The sequence below is a fragment of the Ranitomeya imitator genome, chromosome 8, assembly GCF_032444005.1.
Source record: "Ranitomeya imitator isolate aRanImi1 chromosome 8, aRanImi1.pri, whole genome shotgun sequence".
Lineage (NCBI taxonomy): Eukaryota > Metazoa > Chordata > Amphibia > Anura > Dendrobatidae > Ranitomeya > Ranitomeya imitator.
In genome coordinates this window covers 7,168,807-7,191,149 of record NC_091289.1, presented here as the reverse complement: position 1 = coordinate 7,191,149, position 22,343 = coordinate 7,168,807, and the positions used below count along the sequence as shown (strand labels likewise).

At 47.5% G+C, this 22,343-nt stretch overlaps 1 protein-coding gene across 2 annotated transcripts; it reads right to left on the bottom strand.

The window, feature by feature from the left end:
- Positions 1–2,428: 2,428 nt before the first annotated feature.
- On the bottom strand, positions 2,429–21,588 carry LRRN1 (leucine rich repeat neuronal 1). 2 transcript variants are annotated; one of them, XM_069736174.1, is made up of 3 exons: positions 21,297–21,588; positions 6,209–8,448; positions 2,429–3,160 (listed from the first exon to the last, which is right to left on the bottom strand). In XM_069736174.1, exons 2-3 carry the CDS (start codon positions 8,353–8,355, stop codon positions 3,148–3,150), a joined length of 2,160 nt encoding a protein of 719 aa, XP_069592275.1. In that variant the 5' UTR covers positions 8,356–8,448; positions 21,297–21,588; the 3' UTR covers positions 2,429–3,147. The 2 variants fall into 2 exon arrangements, with proteins under 2 accessions (XP_069592275.1, XP_069592276.1); XM_069736175.1 differs by having other exon boundaries at positions 6,238–8,448; positions 21,297–21,586.
- Between the last annotated feature and the right edge of the window lie 755 nt (positions 21,589–22,343).

Here is a 22,343-nt window from a genome sequence, read left to right as displayed (position 1 = left end):
CAGTATTACACAGGATAGGATTAGATACACGGCTCAGCAGTCAGTATCACACAGGATAGGATTAGATACACGGCTCAGCAGTCAGTATCACACAGGATAGGATTAGATACACAGCCCAGCAGACAGTATCACACAGGAGAGGATTAGATACACGGCTCAGCAGTCAGTATCACACAGGAGAGGATTAGATACACGGCTCAGCAGACAGTATCACACAGGATAGGATTAGATACACGGCTCAGCAGACAGTATCACACAGGATAGGATTAGATACATGGCTCAGCAGACAGTATCACACAGGATAGGATTAGATACACGGCTCAGCAGACAGTATCACACAGGATAGGATTAGATACACGGCTCAGCAGTCAGTATCACACAGGATAGGATTAGATACACCGCTCAGCAGTCAGTATTACACAGGATAGGATTAGATACACGGCTCAGCAGTCAGTATCACACAGGATAGTATTAGATACACGGCTCAGCAGTCAGTATCACACAGGATAGGATTAGATACACAGCCCAGCAGGCAGTATCACACAGGATAGGATTAGATTCACGGCTCAGCAGTCAGTATCACACAGGAGAGGATTAGATACACGGCTCAGCAGTCATTATCCCACAGGATAGGATTAGATACACGGCTCAGCAGTCATTATCCCACAGGAGAGGATTAGATACACGGCTCAGCAGTCAGTATCACACAGGAGAGGATTAGATACACGGCTCAGCAGTCAGTATCACACAGGATAGGATTAGATACACGGCTCAGCAGTCAGTATCACACAGGATAGGATTAGATACACAGCTCAGCAGTCAGTATCACACAGGATAGGATTAGATACACGGCTCAGCAGTCAGTATCACACAGGATAGAATTAGATACACCGCTCAGCAGTCAGTATTACACAGGATAGGATTAGATACACGGCTCAGCAGTCAGTATCACACAGGATAGTATTAGATACACGGCTCAGCAGTCAGTATCACACAGGATAGGATTAGATACACAGCCCAGCAGGCAGTATCACACAGGATAGGATTAGATACACGGCTCAGCAGTCAGTATCACACAGGAGAGGATTAGATACACGGCTCAGCAGTCATTATCCCACAGGATAGGATTAGATACACGGCTCAGCAGTCATTATCCCACAGGAGAGGATTAGATACACGGCTCAGCAGTCAGTATCACACAGGAGAGGATTAGATACACGGCTCAGCAGTCAGTATCACACAGGATAGGATTAGATACACGGCTCAGCAGTCAGTATCACACAGGATAGGATTAGATACACAGCTCAGCAGTCAGTATCACACAGGATAGGATTAGATACACGGCTCAGCAGTCAGTATCACACAGGATAGGATTAGATACACGGCTCAGCAGTCAGTATCACACAGGATAGGATTAGATACACGGCTCAGCAGACAGTATCACACAGGATAGGATTAGATACACGGCTCAGCAGTCAGTATCACACAGGAGAGGATTAGATACACGGCTCAGCAGTCATTATCCCACAGGATAGGATTAGATACACGGCTCAGCAGTCATTATCCCACAGGAGAGGATTAGATACACGGCTCAGCAGTCAGTATCACACAGGATAGGATTAGATACACGGCTCAGCAGTCAGTATCACACAGGAGAGGATTAGATACACGGCTCAGCAGTCAGTATCACACAGGAGAGGATTAGATACACGGCTCAGCAGTCAGTATCACACAGGATAGGATTAGATACACGGCTCAGCAGTCAGTATCACACAGGATAGGATTAGATACACGGATCAGCAGTCAGTATCACACAGGAGAGGATTAGATACACGGCTCAGCAGTCAGTATCACACAGGATAGGATTAGATACACGGCTCAGCAGTCAGTATCACACAGGATAGGATTAGATACACGGCTCAGCAGTCAGTATCACACAGGATAGGATTAGATACATGATTCAGCAGACAGTATCTTAGATACACCAGTTTTGACTTGTTTTCTATTTTTTCCTTTGGGTTTTTCTTGTTAATGGAACATTTAAAAATAGAAAAGTGAGAAATTAGTAAATTAGTGCCGGCCTCGTCCTGCAGTCACACGCCGAGCGACACCGGGGGGATCACTGGGGGCAGCAGTTGTGGATCCGGCACATTCTCACCTCAGCATTATTATCCAGAACATTATGTATCAGGAGGGTCCCCGGCCAGGCAGTGTTGTCACAGGATCATGATTGACAGCTGCCATGTAGCAAAGTGTCAATGACTCAGCAGTGCCACCTGGTGGTCATACTGATATCTGCACATTATCAATGCAGCTGCAGGGGAACTACAACTCCCAGTGTCATATAACTGCAATAAACTAGCAAGGCTTGATGGGAATTGTAGTTTCCCAGCAGTTGGAGCTAATGAGGGGAATGATTTCACATCACTCAGTGTGAAAAACGGTTTATTTTATATAGAAAACAGCATATTGTCCAGAATGCGGCGGCTCTACCATACTCGGGGTGGGGTGAGCCGCACGCTACTCTCTACCGTGTTACTAGGCGCAGCGAATAGTATGACGTTGTGCTTTAACGAGGGGGTGACATGCGGTAACAGTCGTGTGACCAGCGGCCACTGCCGCTCCTGAAACGGTGATTTTCTTCCTGAGGTCTCGATGCACGTGTAATGTTATCAAAAACCGTGAATGTGGTGAAGAAATGAGACGTTTCTGGAAGCAGCCGCTCGTCTATCAGTCCTACAGCACCCGTCGTCTAGGCATGCAGCAGTGGCAGCCATTCCTCTGCCCAGAAGAACTGTCATAGGGGCACAGAAGGTTAATATGGCTCTTCTCTGACATCACTACTTGCCCCGGCCCATGTGTGTTGGGAATGGCTGCCGGTGGAAGCGAGGAGGGTGCAGGTAAAACGTCTCAAGGCCGAGAGGGGACGTATTGCTAAGACAGCTCTACACGAAGCCTTAATCTTCTACTACAAAAGGGGTTCAGGTCGCCCCCAAAATTCCAGAGAATAAGTTGATACAACGATACAGTCAGTTCACTTGTTGGGGGGCGGAGGAGAATTTTCGACGTTGCCAGCGGAGTCTTTTCCCTCCAGGTTTCGCTTCTGCTCGCGCCGATTCAACAAGTGTTCAGGAGGCGCCGGCCACTCTAGAAATCAGCCCTGTGCCAAAATAATGGGAAAAGGGGAAATAATTCAGGAGCGAAGGAAACAAATCTTCACCTCCAATAAAGCTGCGATTCGCCATACAAGAACCATAATAATGGAGGACGAAGATAATCGAACAGCAAAGACCCCGAAACGCGTCAGTGCACCGCCCGGCCAGAAACTCTGAGAGGATGACAGGTGACAACTCAGGACAGTAACCTCCGCCGCCCAGTTGTCAGGTCCTGGTCCCAGAAATATCTTTAGGGCAAGATGACGGCTAAATCTGATAAATGTGGAGTGATATTGCATCTGCTCCAGTCACATCCAAAGCTGCATTCTAAATACTGCCAGCTTCGCTCTGCTAGGAGACCTCCATTAGCTCAACTAGGAGACCCTCCAAAAGCTCAGCTAAGAGACCCCATAAGCTCAGCTAAGAGGCCCCCTTTATAAGCTCAGCTAGGAGACCCCCCATAAGCTCAGCTAGGAGACCCCCATAAGCTCAACTAGGAAACACCCCATAAGCTCAGCTAGGAGACCCCCATAAGATCAGCTAGGAGACCCCCCATAAGCTCAGCTAGGAGACCCCCCATAAGCTCAGCTAGGAGACCTCTGTAAGCTCAGCTAGGAGACCCCCCATAAGCTCAGCTAGGAGACCGCCCATAAGCTCAACTATGAGACACCCCATAAGCTCAGCTAGGAGACCCCCATAAGATCAGCTAGGAGACCCCCCATAAGCTCAGCAAGGAGACCCCCCATAAGCTCAGCTAAGAGACCCCCCATAAGCTCAGCTAGGAGACCCTCATAAGATCAGCTAGGAGACACCCCATAAGCTCAACTAGGAGACACCCCATAAGCTCAGCTAGGAGACACCCCATAAGCTCAGCTAAGAGACCCCCATAAGCTCAACTAGGAGACCCCCATAAGCTCAGCTAAGAGACCCCACATGAGCTCAGCTAGGAGACCCCCCATAAGCTCAGCTAGGAGACCTCTGTAAGCTCAGCTAGGAGACCCCCCATAAGCTCAGCTAAGAGACCCCCATAAGCTCAGCTAAGAGACCCCCCATAAGCTCAGCTAGGAGACCCCCATAAGATCAGCTAGGAGACCCCCCATAAGCTCAGCTAGGAGACCCCCCCATAAGCTCAGCTAAGAGACCCCCCATAAGCTCAGCTAGGAGACCCCCATAAGATCAGCTAGGAGACCCCCCATAAGCTCAGCAAGGATACCCCCCATAAGCTCAGCTAGGAGACCCTCATAAGATCAGCTAGGAGACACCCCATAAGCTCAACTAGGAGACACCCCATAAGCTCAGCTAGGAGACACCCCATAAGCTCAGCTAGGAGACCCCCATAAGATCAGCTAGGAGACCCCCTATGAGCTCAGCTAGGAGACCCTCATAAGCTCAGCTAGGAGACCCCCATAAGCTCAGCTAGGAGACCCCCATAAGCTCAACTAGGAGACCCCCATAAGCTCAGCTAGGAGACCCCCATAAGCTCAGCTAAGAGACCCCCATAAGCTCAGCTAGGAGACCCCATAAGCTCAGCTAGGATCCCATGATGCATTGCAATCTTGCCTACATGTTACAGTTGGGCATGACATCTCCCACAATGCACTGCAGCAGCGGAACACGATGGCACAGTCCTCCAGTTATTGCAGCCGCCCCCGCTGAGGACTAATTTGGGGGATTCTGGAGTCTGTAGGACGCGGCCGTCCATTATGGGGCATCGGGCAACGGAAGCTTCAGTGTCACCAACCAGAATGTGCCATGTTGTGCCGCCCTGGAGCACGACACAGATCTGCTGCCGTCCCTGCACTTATTACACTGGAATCAGGGAGCAGCTCCGCGTCATCTCCAAGGGCAGCAAATACGGAGAGTGATAACTGCAAGCACAAAGGGTCAGGTGGAGCCCCCCATACACCTCATTATAGACCCCATTACAAGGAGCAGGCACGGGCATACAGTGATGGCACCCAGGACACATGTTCCCATGCCAGCTGCACCCCTGACTGTATACAGTGGTGGTACCCACTGCACATGCCCCTCCGCCAGCTGCGCCCCTGTCTGTGCCTATGCCTTCAGGTATACAGTAGTGGCACCCACTACACATGCCCCTCCGCCAGCTGCACCCCTGGCTGTGCCTATGCCTTCAGGTATACAGTGGTGGCACCCACTACACATGCCCCTCCGCCAGCTGCACCCCTGGCTGTGCCTATGCCTTCAGGTATACAGTGGTGGCACCCACTACACATGCCCCTCCGCCAGCTGCACCCCTGTCTGTGCCTATGCCTTCAGGTATACAGTGGTGGCACCCACTACACATGCCCTTCCGCCAGCTGCACCCCTGGCTGTGCCTATGCCTTCAGGTATACAGTGGTGGCACCCACTGCACATGCCCTTCCGCCAGCTGCACCCCTGGCTGTGCCTATGCCTTCAGGTATACAGTGGTGGCACCCACTGCACATGCCCCTCCGCCAGCTGCGCCCCTGGCTGTGCCTATGCCTTCAGGTACACAATGGTGGCACCCACTGCACATGCCCCTCCGCCAGCTGCGCCCCTGGCTGTGCCTATGCCTTCAGGTATACAGTGGTGGCACCCACTGCACATGCCCCTCCGCCAGCTGCGCCCCTGGCTGTGCCTATGCCTTCAGGTACACAATGGTGGCACCCACTGCACATGCCCCCATGCCAGCTGCACCCGTTTGTGCCTATGCCACCTTTGCTGTACGGATATATTGCTCCCGAGCCCAGCGATGAGACTGCACATTCTGGGCATCTCGACACTTTCCTGCATCTCGCCCTTAGAGGGATTACATGGGCGCTCTGCCATTCACAGGCGTCTTCAGCTTGAATTGGGACCAACAGGCGGCTATTCAGGCAGCGCGGCTCACACTTGGCAGCCGTTCACAGTTTTCTGGCCGGGCGGAACACAGGAGCATGAACAAAGGGGGGAAAAAAGAGGAGAATAAGAGGGGACAGGAGGGGGAATGTAAGGGGCCATGGTGGGAGTTGTAGTCGTCTCCTCCACCAGTCTTTGTGCTCTGCTCGGATGTCCCTATCTGGAGTTACCACATGTAATAGCTCCGGGATGTGTCCACCTGGGAGGCTTTGGTCTCCACAGTGCCATCTTTGTCCTTCTCGCTGTCGCCCTCCCACAGGCTGATGAGCGGGGGGTACAGCTCGTTCAGGGGGATGGAGGACGTCTTCTGCATGTACTTCTTCAGGGAATGACGATAGTTTTTCCTCTGGAACCTTTTCGCTGCATAAACCGTGATGGAGGCGAAACTTATGAGGGCAAAAAGCGAACCCATGACGGCGGCCAGAGCGGCGCTGGTCTCCTGGTCGCTGACGGCCAGCGAGTAGGACGCGCCTTTGGTGGTGACATTGATGCAGGCGCGCTGTGCTTGCTGATGGAAACCGGAAACGGTCAGACACACTTCGTACTCTGTGGCGGGCTGCAGATGGGTGAGGTTGTACTCGTGGACGTCAGCGGGCACGCGGGCCGTGTATGTGATGTGTGGGTTGTCGATCTTCATCGTGGCTGAAGACCACTTAAGGTTAGAGGCCAGGACGCTGGAGCTCACCTTCCAGGACACCAGGACGGAGCTGGCCTCTGTCTGCTGCACGTAAAGCCGGAGAGCCTGAGAGCCATCGAGAAGGGTCCCGTTAATGCGCAGCGTGGCCACCCTGGTGTCTGCTCCTTCTGAGTTTTGCGCCACGCAGGTATAGCGCCCCGAGTCCTCCACCTGCACGCTGCTGATCTGGAGCGTCCCTTCCCCACTCAAGCGATACTTATCTGACAAGGTTTCTGTGGTGACCTTATGTCCCATGGGGGTCACCCAATAGATATCAGGCTCAGGTTCGGCCATTGCTCTGCAATCCAAGGCAATGGTCATACCAAGGTCCAGGCTGAGATGGCCGGGGAAGGTGTCCGGAGATATCATGGGTAAGCACTGCTCTCCCGCCGGGTCTTGGGCCAGCGCCTCTTTCACGGACTGACCTCGATATTCTGGGGGCAATGCACAAAACATGGACAGCGGCTCCATAAAGCGGATGGTGGTCTGGTTGGATCCCATCCAGTGAAGGACGCAGTCGCATCGTAGCGGATTACTGTGGATGCTGATTTCCCGCAGGTTGGGCAGCGACTCAACCGTCCCCTTGTACACGGAGTTCAGGGCGTTGTTATTGAGCATCAGGCTCTCCAGGGTAGGCACGTTACGGAAGGCTGATCGGTGGATGTAGGACAGTTTGGGATTGTTCGTTGCTTCAAGTTTGGTTAACTCAGGGAGATTGTCTAGGGCGAAACGGTCCAGAGACACCAGCTCCGCCATATTGTTGATCCCAAGCTCCTTCAGACGCAGCATGTTCTTGAAGTCTCCTTCCTGAACCTTCCGGATTGGATTCTTATTAAGGTCCAAGAATTTGAGGTTAGGGAGCTTTTGTAGAGACACCTGGGGAACGTTGCTGAGCTTATTATCATAAAACGACAAACTCTCCAGATTGTCCAACCCTAGAAAGGCATTCCCGGGAATATCACTCAGGTACATGCCCGCCAAGACCAAGCTCCGCAGGCTCGCTAGTGGTTGGAAATTTAGATCCAGTATTCCGATGACTGGGTTCTCCCCAATCATCAGTATCTCCAGGTTGGGGGTGGACTCGAACCAGCGGCTGTCAATAATCCGCAGTTTATTGGAGTTTAGGTGCAGGCGGAGTAAACTGTGCAGTCCAGCAAAGGCACTAGGTGAGATGGAGCTGAGCTGGTTGTGGTTGATGTAGAGCTCCTCCAGGTTGGTCAAGTCTTGCAGACAGTAGTCCGTCATCTCAAAGACTTGGTTCTCCTCCAGGTGCAGAGTGGTGAGCTGGCTGAGATTGGCCAGGCCCACATCTTGGATGGAGCTGATGTTATTCTGAGAAAGGTCCAGCTCCGTCAGGTTCACCAGCTGCTGAAGTTCTCCATTAGTTCGTTCGATGTTGTTGCTCTGCAGAAGAAGGACCTGGGTGTCGGCAGAAAGGTTGGCCGGGATCTTGATCAGACGTAAGTCATTGCAGTCCACAGTTTTGGCCTCGCGGTAGGTGGACTGTGGAGTGAACCATGGACGGTTACCACATACGCAGAGCTGGGGACACTCGCTAGCTTCAGATCCTGAAAACGAACTGATGAGAAATCCAAGCAAGACCCTGTAAGACATCAGCACAAGATGCTTCCTGCAGGCCATGGCCCCCGTCCCACGAGACCCTCAAGATGCAGAAAACTGGGCCAATGCTGGTAAGAATCACGATCCTGATTTTCTGTCTTCCCTGGATCCAACCTGAAATAAACCAGAGGGGCCATTAGGTCTCACTATAGAATGCACAGAAATCACAAATTGATTAATCAATGCTTTCTTATTGGACTAAGTTCACATGTCCAGTAATCGTCCTTTAGAATGGATCCAGAAGAAATCCCATTTGAAAAGGATCCGTTTTTTTATTACTGGAGGTGGAAAAACAAATATTTAACTTATACTACTGGACATGTGAACTGCAAAGTAATCACCTACTGAGATTCATCCAGTAAGTAACAAATGGATCCGTATCAAATGGAAGAACAACTGAGGGCGAATTAACTGATCCACTTGCCATAGACCTCAATGTTAAAAAGTGCATCCAGTTGAAATCAGTACTTTTCAGGCGAATAAAAAAGTTGTGTTTGCATAATTCACTGACTGCTGCTGGATCCGTTCTAATTGATTATTACTGGACATGTGAACATCGCCTTAAAGGGGTTCTCGTTACAGGTTAGGAGTGTCCTCCGCCAATCACAGTGGAAACTGAGCTGTAATCTGCAGTGAAACAAGTGTTTTATTCCCCTACAGCGCCCCCACAGGAAAAGTGAGGAATTACACCATCGCTATGGAAATCAAAGATGTCTGTGTATTGTACGGATGTCCAGGTTCATCTTTGTAGCTATCCTCTGCTCCGGATGGATGGAGAACTCCCCATCTGCAAGCTTGTAGCAGTTTTTATCTCCCAAGTCCTTACAATCTCAAGATCTCTGCTTGCTGACAGTAGATACAATATTCTAACATCCTGTAGGCACTTCTCACAGCTGGAGGTGTTGTATCAATTGTATCCAGTTTAGGTAAACATGGCCTCTAGACTGATACATTGTTGCATAATATCAGCACAGGAGAGAGATTTGTGCTGAGTTCATTTCACAGAGGATTCTAGACTCTAGACTGATACACTGTAACAAACATTCAGCTGTAGGGTGTTTTATGTCAGTACAGAATGTCAGCCTCTGGGTATAAAGTAGAGGGATCTCATTCACCGACAGCAAGCGGAGATCCTGATAATGGTGAGGAAAGGAACCAGAGGTGGCAGAAATGTCATTATACTCTGATTATGCTTCATGTTAAGGATATAGAAGGGCGGACCCCTCTACAAGTTTGTGACCCCCAAACCTCTTATCCTTGAAAAGACCTTAGAGGAACAAAGCAGAAGAATGAGACATGGATGGAGGGGACTTCACAGGCCATTCACACACAAGTCTCCTGACAGCTGGGACCGGGGGTCTCAAGGGTCTCAGAGTGACAGATGATCTATATTAACTCTCTCATCCCCCGGGGGTCCAAAACTCGTGTCCCCAGGACCCCAGGGATGTAATAATTTCAGACAAAGGAGCTCATGGAGTGAGGGTCTTCTCCAGTGAAGGACATGACTAGGAGATAAAGGATTTCTGCTCTAGTCACTGTGCAAGCTGCAAATCATTAATCAAGAAAGTTTACAAATGCCATGTGATACATTATTATTGTGGTTTAAGGAAACTTTACAGCAGTGGTCTCCAACGTGGCACAACTACAACTCCCAATATGACCTGAGTTGTAGTTTAGTAACAGCTGAAGCCCCAGGTTGGAGACTACTCTTCTAAAGTTCCCAAAGTTCGAAAGCTGTCACGTCTTGCTGGGAGTTGTAGTCTCACACACCATTCTATGTCTGCATGTAAATACTGATTATGTGTTATAACATGTCATCTTCTGCTATCACATTTGCCCGGTCCTGTGCATCACTGTATGATCTAATGGCAGGCACTGGCTGTATGGCCTGCAGAAAGCGGGGGCTCGGGGGCTGTATGGGGGGCATGGTCCCTGGCTCTGGTGAGGACTGGCCTGACTTCAGCTCTGCTGCAGGATGAATGGATTCTGCTTCGCTCTGCAGAACTGGGCATCCTGACAAAGGAGGATGGAGCTGCACAAAGCTCTGCATGCCCCCGCTCGCTCAGCGCCCATCCTGTGCCCAGGTCCTCTCACCCCCGATGCCCGCTCTCCTGGCCTTTTATCACTGTCACTTTCTGGCTGAAGTCTTTATGCAGTAAATTCCTCCACGTGAAGAAGAGGAGACATGTGGCAAGAGCCTTATTGCCATGGAAGTCACCAGGCTGGCAGGGGGTCTCACTGGTGCAAACCCACACCTCAACTGAAGACCAATTTACTACCCCATCAGAGGAGGAGCAGGGACATCAGGGTGCTACCAAGGTAAAACTACACAAAGCCAAAGAGAAGAAGAGAAAATCTACTACTAGCAAACAACATAAAGTCATATTCCGCAGCGCTTTACAGAGATAATCACTGTCCCCATCGGGGCTCACACCCTACATCCCCTATTAGTATTACTGGAAGGAACCAGAACCAGGAGGAAACCCTCATAAAAGCACCTGCAGATGTTGTCCTTGGTGGGATTTGATCCCAGGACCCCAGCGGTGCAAGGCAATCGTGCTGCCCTATGTACAGTACAGTTAGTGGCGTATCGCTAACAGCAGCAGACACCTCGCCCACTATCGCACCTTCAACTATATCAGCATCTTGGATGCCGGTACCATTGTAAGGCCGGTTTCACACATCAGTGGCTCCGGTTTGTGAGGTGACAGTTTCCTCACGTACCGGAGACACTGACTCACGTGGACACATTAAAATCAATGTGTCTCTGCACATGTCAGCGTGTTTTCACGGACCGTGTGTCCGTGTGCAAAACACGGAGACATGTCTGTGTTCGTGGGAACTTCACGGATTATACGGACCCATTAAAGTCAATGGGTCCGTGTAAAACATGTACCGCACACGGACGCTGTCTGTGTGCAGTCCGTGTGCCGTGCAGGAGACAGCGCTACAGTAAGCGCTGTCCCCCCCAGCCTGGTGCTGAAGCCGCCATTCATATCTTCTCTGCAGCAGCGTTCCCTGGAGAGAAGATATGAAAAATCCTTTTTTTTTTTTAGTGTTTAAAATAAAATCCCTGTCCCCACCCCCCTCCCACCCCCTGTGTGCACACGAGTCACTCACTATAGACATCAATGTGCGTTACATAGGACTGCGATCTGCATTTCAGTGTTGTTTACATGAAACAAAATCAGATCTAGAACAGTCGCGGGCTGCAAGTTATCTTGGTTGTGCAACTTGTCTGCGAATTGCTGTTTTGCAGCATATATATATATATATATATGTATATATATATATATACTATGTATAATCTCAGCATACTATATATAATCCCAATATACTACACATAATCCCAATATATACCATATAGAAACCCAATATACTATGTGTAATCTCAGCATACTATATATAATCTAATCCCTATATACTGCACATAATCCCAGCTGTAGCTGAACCATCACAGCCCAGTGTCATCATGCTAATCCCACTGCACAGACACAAACACTTGTATCCATGTGAGTTATCACCCGGAGATGAGATCACAATGGGTCACCTGGGATCATAGTCCCCGCTGGTTCTTTCTCTGGGGTGCACGGTTTATTGCTTTACCTCCAAACTCTGCAACTGGGTAACCAGCAATCACAAAACATCAGAGCAACAAGGTGGATCACTAATACCTGCTGCAACTGCACAGCCCACCCTGGAGAAACAATCACAAAGAAAGGGATCCCACTAGATTACCAGCTCATGTCACCAGATTACCATATAATCCTGCAGAAATGCTAGATCACTCGCCATCATTAGATCAACTAGAGATATCAATGGGATAGCACAATGGATCACCAGCACATGGGACAAGATCACTAGGACATGACAAGATCAACAGCTGGCACCTCCCCAGGATGTTACTAGAATGCCCAAATCAGAGCAGTGACAGATCAGACCTGGTCACTTCTATCCAGTGGCAGATCACACTAGATCTCAACAATCTAATAGATCACATTGTATTACTTCTATCTAGATCAATAGAGTTCACTTCTATCACAGGAGATCACTTCTATCTATTGGCAGGTCACACTAGATCACTTCTATCCAGTCACAAATCACACTAGATAACTTTATCTGCTCAAGGGATCCAGTTGAATTACATTAAATCACATCAGACTAATTGGCTGGAGCATAGACAAGGAGTTTGGATCTAGTATTCAGTACAGATTCTATAATACTAGATCACTAATACATATGACCAGATCACAAGTACCTCACCGGAGATGGATGTGATTTCATGTATCGCAAGATCCCTAATATACCAAATAATTATCACAATCACGACATTGTTAGTAAACGATCGGATTATTAGACTTTACTGAGATGAGTAGATCCCACTAGATTTCATCATAATAAATCACCAGGACAAGATCTTACAAAAACATTACAACTATAAAAGTGGCACTAAAACACTGGATCACTGGAATTAAAAGAAAGATCACCGACAAGAACGGATTAGTCCAAAAAAATTGTGGATTTGGGAGATCGCTTTGGATCCATCGATCTACTCAATAACTCGCATCAGATTGTGTCTTATAAGCAGATCACTAGCAGGACTGTAGCTTAGTTGATGAGAATGATTGCGGCTGCATGATGTCTGGTGGAGGATCTTGTAGGATCAGATGTGCGGTGTCAGCAGCTGCAAGTGTCCCAGTAACACCAGAGACACGACCCATCATCCCTCCCAGCAAGGTGCACACTGCCAGTGCCCGCCAGTCCTGTGACCCGCACAACCCAGTGCAAAAGTGATGACACCCCCAACAAACAAGGTGCGCAACCAGCAAATACACAATACAGCAGCACAGAAAGCTCTGCACACAGCTCACTGGAGAACAGTCCAAAGGCAAACACTGCACAACACACAGACACTGCATAACACCCAGACACTGCACAACACACAGACACTGCACAATACAGAGTCACACTGCACAATACACAGACACACTGCACAATACACAGACACTGCACAAGACACAGACACTGCACAATACACAGACACACTGCACAATACACAGACACTGCACAACACACAGACACTGCACAATACACAGACACTGCACAATACACAGACACTGCACAACACACAGACACTGCACAATACACAGACACTGCACAATACACAGACACTGCACAATACACAGACGCACTGCACAATACACAGACGCACTGCACAATACACAGACACTGCACAATACACAGACACTGCACAACACACAGACACTGCACAATACACAGACACTGCACAATACACAGACACTGCACAACACACAGACACTGCACAATACACAGACACTGCACAATACACAGACACTGCACAAGACACAGACACTGCACAATACACAGACACTGCACAATACACAGACACTGCACAACACACAGACACTGCACAATACACAGACACTGCACAATACACAGACACTGCACAATACACAGACGCACTGCACAATACACAGACGCACTGCACAATACACAGACACTGTACAACACACAGACACTGCACAATACCCAGACACTGCACAATACACAGACACTGCACAATACACAGACACACTGCACAACACATAGACACTGCAGAACACACAGACACTGCACAATACACAGACACACTGCACACTGCAGAACACTGCAGAACACACAGACACTGCAGAACACACAGACACTGCACAATACACAGACACTGCACAATACAGACACACTGCACAATACACAGACACACTGCACAATACAGACACACTGCATTATACACAGACACTGCACAACACACAGACACTGCACAATACAGACACACTGCACAATACACAGACACTGCACAATACAGAGTCACACTGCACAATACACAGACACTGCACAACACACAGACACTGCACAACACACAGACACTGCACAATACAGACACACTGCACAATACACAGACACACTGCACAATACACAGACACACTGCACTATACACAGACACTGCACAACACACAGACACTGCACAATACAGTCACACTGCACAATACAGACACACTGCACAATACAGAGTCACACTGCACAATACACAGACACACTGCACAATACAGAGTCACACTGCACAATACACAGACACACTGCACAATACACAGACACACTGCTCTATACACAGACACTGCACAACACACAGACACTGCACAACACACATACACTGCACAATACAGAGTCACACTGCACAATACAGACACACTGCACTATACACAGACACTGCACAACACACAGACACTGCACAATACACAGACACTGTGCAACACACACACACTGCACAATACACAGACACTGCACAATACACAGACACTGCACAATACACAGACGCACTGCACAATACACAGACACTGTACAACACACATACACTGCACAATACCCAGACACTGCACAATACACAGACACTGCACAATACACAGACACACTGCACAACACATAGACACTGCAGAACACACAGACACTGCACAATACACAGACACACTGCACAACACACAGACACTGCAGAACACACAGACACTGCACAATACAGACACACTGCACAATACACAGACACACTGCACAATACAGACACACTGCATTATACACAGACACTGCACAACACACAGACACTGCACAATACAGACACACTGCACAATACACAGACACTGCACAATACAGAGTCACACTGCACAATACACAGACACTGCACAACACACAGACACTGCACAACACACAGACACTGCACAATACACAGACACTGCACAATACAGACACACTGCACAATACACAGACACACTGCACTATACACAGACACACTGCACAACACACAGACACTGCACAATACAGTCACACTGCACAATACAGACACACTGCACAATACAGAGTCACACTGCACAATACACAGACACACTGCACAATACAGAGTCACACTGCACAATACACAGACACACTGCACAATACACAGACACACTGCTCTATACACAGACACTGCACAACACACAGACACTGCACAACACACATACACTGCACAATACAGAGTCACACTGCACAATACAGACACACTGCACAATACAGACACACTGCACTATACACAGACACTGCACAACACACAGACACTGCACAATACACAGACACTGCACAACACACAGACACTGCACAATACACAGACACACTGCACAACACACAGACACTGCACAACACACAGACACTGCACAATACACAGACACACTGCACTATACACAGACACTGCACAACACACAGACACTGCACAACACACAGACACTGCACAATACACAGACACTGCACAACACACAGACACTGCACAATAAACAGACACTGCACAACACACAGACACTGCACAATACACAGACACACTGCACTATACACAGACACTGCACAATACACAGACACACTGCACTATACACAGACACTGTACAACACAGACACTGCACAACATACAGACACTGCACAATACACAGACACACTGCACAACACACAGACACTGCACAATACACAGACACACACTGCACTATACACAGACACTGCACAATACAGAGTCACACTGCACAATACAGACACACTGCACTATACACAGACACTGCACAACACACAGACACTGCACAATACAGAGTCACACTGCACAATACAGACACACTGCACAATACAGAGTCACACTGCACAATACACAGACACTGCACAACACAGACACTGCACAATACACAGACACTGCACAACACACAGACACTGCACAATACACAGACAATGCACAACACTCAGACACTGCACAATACCGAGTCACACTGCACAATACTCAGACACACTGCACAATACAGACACACTGCACAATACAGAGTCACACTGCACAATACAGACACTGCACAACACACAGACACACTGCAAAATACAGACACACTGCACTATACACAGACACTGCACAACACACAGACACTGCACAATACAGAGTCACACTGCACAATACACAGACACACTGCACAATACACAGACACACTGCACAACACAGAGTCACACTGCACAATACACAGACATACTGCACAACACACAGACACTGCACAATACAGAGTCACACTGCACAATACACAGACACACTGCACAACACAGAGTCACACTGCACAATACACAGACATACTGCACAACACACAGACACTGCACAATACAGTCACACTGCACAATACACAGACACACTGCACAATACACAGACACACTGCACTATACACAGACACTGCACAATACAGAGTCACACTGCACAACACACAGACACTGCACAATACACAGACACTGCACAATACACACTGCACTATACACAGACACTGCACAACACAGTCACACTGCACAACACACAGACACTGCACAATACACAGACACACTGCACAACACACAGACACTGCACAATAGAGTCACACTGCACAATACACAGACACACTGCACAATACATAGACACTGCACAATAGAGTCACACTGCACAATACACAGACACACTGCACAATACACAGACACTGCACAATACACAGACACTGTACAACACACAGACACTGCACAATACACAGACACTGCACAATACATAGACACTGCACAATACATAGACACTGCACAATACATAGACACACTGCACAATACACAGACACTGCACAACACACAGACACTGCACAATACACAGACACTGCACAATACACAGACACTGCACAATACACAGACACTGCACAATACACAGACACTGCACAACACACAGACACTGCACAATACACAGACACTGCACAATACATAGACACTGCACAATACATAGACACTGCACAATACATAGACACACTGCACAATACACAGACACTGCACAACACACAGACACTGCACAATACACAGACACTGCACAATACACAGACACTGCACAATATAACATAGTAACATAGTAACATAGTTAGTAAGGCCGAAAAAAGACATTTGTCCATCCAGTTCAGCCTATATTCCATCATAATAAATACCCAGATCTACGTCCTTCTACAGAACCTAATAATTGTATGATACAATATTGTTCTGCTCCAGGAAGACATCCAGGCCTCTCTTGAACCCCTCGACTGAGTTCGCCATCACCACCTCCTCAGGCAAGCAATTCCAGATTCTCACTGCCCTAACAGTAAAGAATCCTCTTCTATGTTGGTGGAAAAACCTTCTCTCCTCCAGACGCAAAGAATGCCCCCTTGTGCCCGTCACCTTCCTTGGTATAAACAGATCCTCAGCGAGATATTTGTATTGTCCCCTTATATACTTATACATGGTTATTAGATCGCCCCTCAGTCGTCTTTTTTCTAGACTAAATAATCCTAATTTCGCTAATCTATCTGGGTATTGTAGTTCTCCCATCCCCTTTATTAATTTTGTTGCCCTCCTTTGTACTCTCTCTAGTTCCATTATATCCTTCCTGAGCACCGGTGCCCAAAACTGGACACAGTACTCCATGTGCGGTCTAACTAGGGATTTGTACAGAGGCAGTATAATGCTCTCATCATGTGTATCCAGACCTCTTTTAATGCACCCCATGATCCTGTTTGCCTTGGCAGCTGCTGCCTGGCACTGGCTGCTCCAGGTAAGTTTATCATTAACTAGGATCCCCAAGTCCTTCTCCCTGTCAGATTTACCCAGTGGTTTCCCGTTCAGTGTGTAATGGTGATATTGATTCCCTCTTCCCATGTGTATAACCTTACATTTATCATTGTTAAACCTCATCTGCCACCTTTCAGCCCAAGTTTCCAACTTATCCAGATCCATCTGTAGCAGAATACTATCTTCTCTTGTATTAACTGCTTTACATAGTTTTGTATCATCTGCAAATATCGATATTTTACTGTGTAAACCTTCTACCAGATCATTAATGAATATGTTGAAGAGAACAGGTCCCAATACTGACCCCTGCGGTACCCCACTGGTCACAGCGACCCAGTTAGAGACTATACCATTTATAACCACCCTCTGCTTTCTATCACTAAGCCAGTTACTAACCCATTTACACACATTTTCCCCCAGACCAAGCATTCTCATTTTGTGTACCAACCTCTTGTGCGGCACGGTATCAAACGCTTTGGAAAAATCGAGATATACCACGTCCAATGACTCACCGTGGTCCAGTCTATAGCTTACCTCTTCATAAAAACTGATTAGATTGGTTTGACAGGAGCGATTTCTCATAAACCCATGCTGATATGGAGTTAAACAGTTATTCTCATTGAGATAATCCAGAATAACATCCCTCAGAAACCCTTCAAATATTTTACCAACAATAGAGGTTAGACTTACTGGCCTATAATTTCCAGGTTCACTTTTAGAGCCCTTTTTGAATATTGGCACCACATTTGCTATGCGCCAGTCCTGCGGAACAGACCCTGTCGCTATAGAGTCACTAAAAATAAGAAATAATGGTTTATCTATTACATTACTTAGTTCTCTTAGTACTCGTGGGTGTATGCCATCCGGACCCGGAGATTTATCTATTTTAATCTTATTTAGCCGGTTTCGCACCTCTTCTTGGGTTAGATTGGTGACCCTTAATATAGGGTTTTCATTGTTTCTTGGGATTTCACCTAGCATTTCATTTTCCACCGTGAATACCGTGGAGAAGAAGGTGTTTAATATGTTAGCTTTTTCCTCGTCATCTACAACCATTCTTTCCTCACTATTTTTTAAGGGGCCTACATTTTCAGTTTTTATTCTTTTACTATTGATATAGTTGAAGAACAGTTTGGGATTAGTTTTACTCTCCTTAGCAATGTGCTTCTCTGTTTCCTTTTTGGCAGCTTTAATTAGTTTTTTAGATAAAGTATTTTTCTCCCTATAGTTTTTTAGAGCTTCAATGGTGCCATCCTGCTTTAGTAGTGCAAATGCTTTCTTTTTACTGTTAATTGCCTGTCTTACTTCTTTGTTTAGCCACATTGGGTTTTTCCTATTTCTAGTCCTTTTATTCCCACAAGGTATAAACCGCTTACACTGCCTATTTAGGATGTTCTTAAACATTTCCCATTTATTATCTGTATTCTCATTTCTGAGGATATTGTCCCAGTCTACCAGATTAAGGGCATCTCTAAGCTGTTCAAACTTTGCCTTCCTAAAGTTCAATGTTTTTGTGACTCCCTGACAAGTCCCCCTGGTGAAAGACAGGTGAAACTGTACAATATTGTGGTCGCTATTTCCTAAATGCCCGACCACCTGCAGATTTGTTATTCTGTCAGGTCTATTAGATAGTATTAGGTCTAAAAGTGCTGCTCCTCTGGTTGGATTCTGCAGCAATTGTGAAAGATAATTTTTCTTGGTTATTAGCAGAAACCTGTTGCCTTTATGGGTTTCACAGGTTTCTGTTTCCCAGTTAATATCCGGGTAGTTAAAGTCCCCCATAACCAGGACCTCATTATGGGTTGCAGCTTCATCTATCTGCTTTAGAAGTAGACTTTCCATGCTTTCTGTTATATTTGGGGGTTTGTAACAGACCCCAATGAGAATTTTGTTACCATTTTTCCCTCCATGAATTTCGACCCATATGGACTCGACATCCTCATTTCCTTCGCTAATATCCTCCCTTAAAGTGGACTTTAGACAAGACTTTACATAGAGACAAACCCCTCCTCCTCTCCGATTTTTACGATCCTTTCTAAACAGACTGTAACCCTGTAAGTTAACTGCCCAGTCATAGCTTTCATCTAACCATGTCTCGGTTATTCCCACTATGTCAAAGTTACCTGTAGATATTTCTGCTTCTAGTTCTTCCATCTTGTTTGTCAGGCTTCTGGCGTTTGCGAGCATGCAGTTTAGAGGATTTTGTTTTGTTCCAATCTCCTCACTGTGGATTGTTTTAGAAATGTTCTTACCTCCCTTCTGAGTATGTTTTCCTGGGTCGTCTTTGTTCGAGTCTAATGTTTTTCTTCCCGTCCCCTCTTCTTCTAGTTTAACGCCCTCCTGATGAGTGTAGCGAGTCTACAGAGTCTACACAGACACTGCACAATACACAGACACTGCACAACACACAGACACTGCACAATACACAGACACACTGCACAATACATAGACACTGCACAATACATAGACACACTGCACAATACACAGACACTGCACAACACACAGACACTGCACAATACATAGACACTGCACAATACATAGACACACTGCACAATACACAGACACTGCACAACACACAGACACTGCACAATACACAGACACTGCACAATACACAGACACTGCACAATACACAGACACTGCACAATACACAGACACACTCCGCCAGTCCTGTGCCCAGAACCCTAGACAACCAAAGTGATGGCACCCCTATACACAATCCACCAAATACACACAAGAAAGTAGTGCAAGCAAACAATAGATCAGCCCAGCTGCACTGCACAACACTACAAAGGCAAAGACACTGCACAATACAGAGAAATAACAGTCACACTACACCATACTGCACACTGCATGCAGTATATGGGCAGACACTGTGTACATGTGAGGCAATGCACTCACACAAAGCAGTCACACACAATACATGCACTTTCTATAAGCAGCTGTGCTCTGCAAACAGTGAACATTCAGCACAGTGCAGAGCCACAGCCCAGTGGAGAGCACACAGCCCAGTGCAGAGCCACAGCCCAGTGCAGAGCCACAGCCCAGTGCAGAGCCACAGCCCAGTGCAGAGCACACTGTCCAGTGGAGAGCACACTGTCCAGTGCAGAGCCACAGCCCAGTGCAGAGCACACTGTCCAGTGCAGAGCCACAGCCCAGTGCAGAGCACACTGTCCAGTGCAGAGCCACAGCCCAGTGCAGAGCACACTGTCCAGTGCAGAGCCACAGCCCAGTGCAGAGCACACTGTCCAGTGCAGAGCACACTGTCCAGTGCAGAGCCACAGCCCAGTGCAGAGCACACTGTCCAGTGCAGAGCACACAGCAGCACTTACCTCCTGTGTGTCTATGTTGTGTTCTTCATGTCCCCACATCCCCCATGTCACCCCTCTGCCTCCTCTCCAGCACTGAGCTGCTGCCTCCTGCCCTGGGGTAAGTCCAGCACTGCTCCGCTGTGATTGGCTGCTGCTGGGAGCTCCATCTGCACCATGAACAATGGATGGGGGAGGAGGAGGCTGTGGCCGGGAGGAGGGAGAGGACCCGGGCTGGGAAAGTGGAAGGTGCCGGGAGGAGGGAGCGAGGGCAGGTGGGAGCAGCCGGCAACTTCTGCAGCCACAGAGAGAGTGCAAGAAGGAGGAGGAAAGCAGACAACAACCACCATCATCCTCATCCACCACAACGCGCATGTCATCATTACTATCTCCAAGGATAAAATGTAACAAATAACCACAACAACAACAATAACCACCATCATCCTCCTCCCGGCATCATCCAGGAGAGAACACAAACTATTCTCCTTATTTACAAGGAGAAGTTACAGAAAACCTGCAGCTTCCACCATCACTCATATTCCACGGTAGATCGCAGGCTCTTGTCTCCAGGACCTACTGCTGGTCTATGGTCCTATGAAATGTCTGATCTTGATTCATCATTTTCTATCTGAAGTGTACTGCACTGCAGCCTATGATGGCGCTATATATATATATATAAGATCAAAAAAAGGAAAAAAGCACAAAAAGTAACTAAAGAAAAAAAGTGAATTTTAATGCCTGAATGGCGTGGCGACGTTTCGGATATACTATCCTTTCTCAAGCCAAGGCTTTTCATTCAGGCATTAAAATTCACTTTTTTTCTTTAGTTACTTTTTGTGCTTTTTTCCTTTTTTTTATCTTATGTTTGGAGATCACTGGAGCGGTGGTCAGGAAAGCGTTGCACACTTGGAGGTAACACTGGATGCTGTTCCAATTTTTTTCTCTCTATATATATATACAGTACAGACCAAAAGTTTGGACACACCTTCTCATTTAAAGATTTTTCTGTATTTTCATGACTATGAAAATTGTACATTCACACTGAAGGCATCAAAACTATGAATTAACACG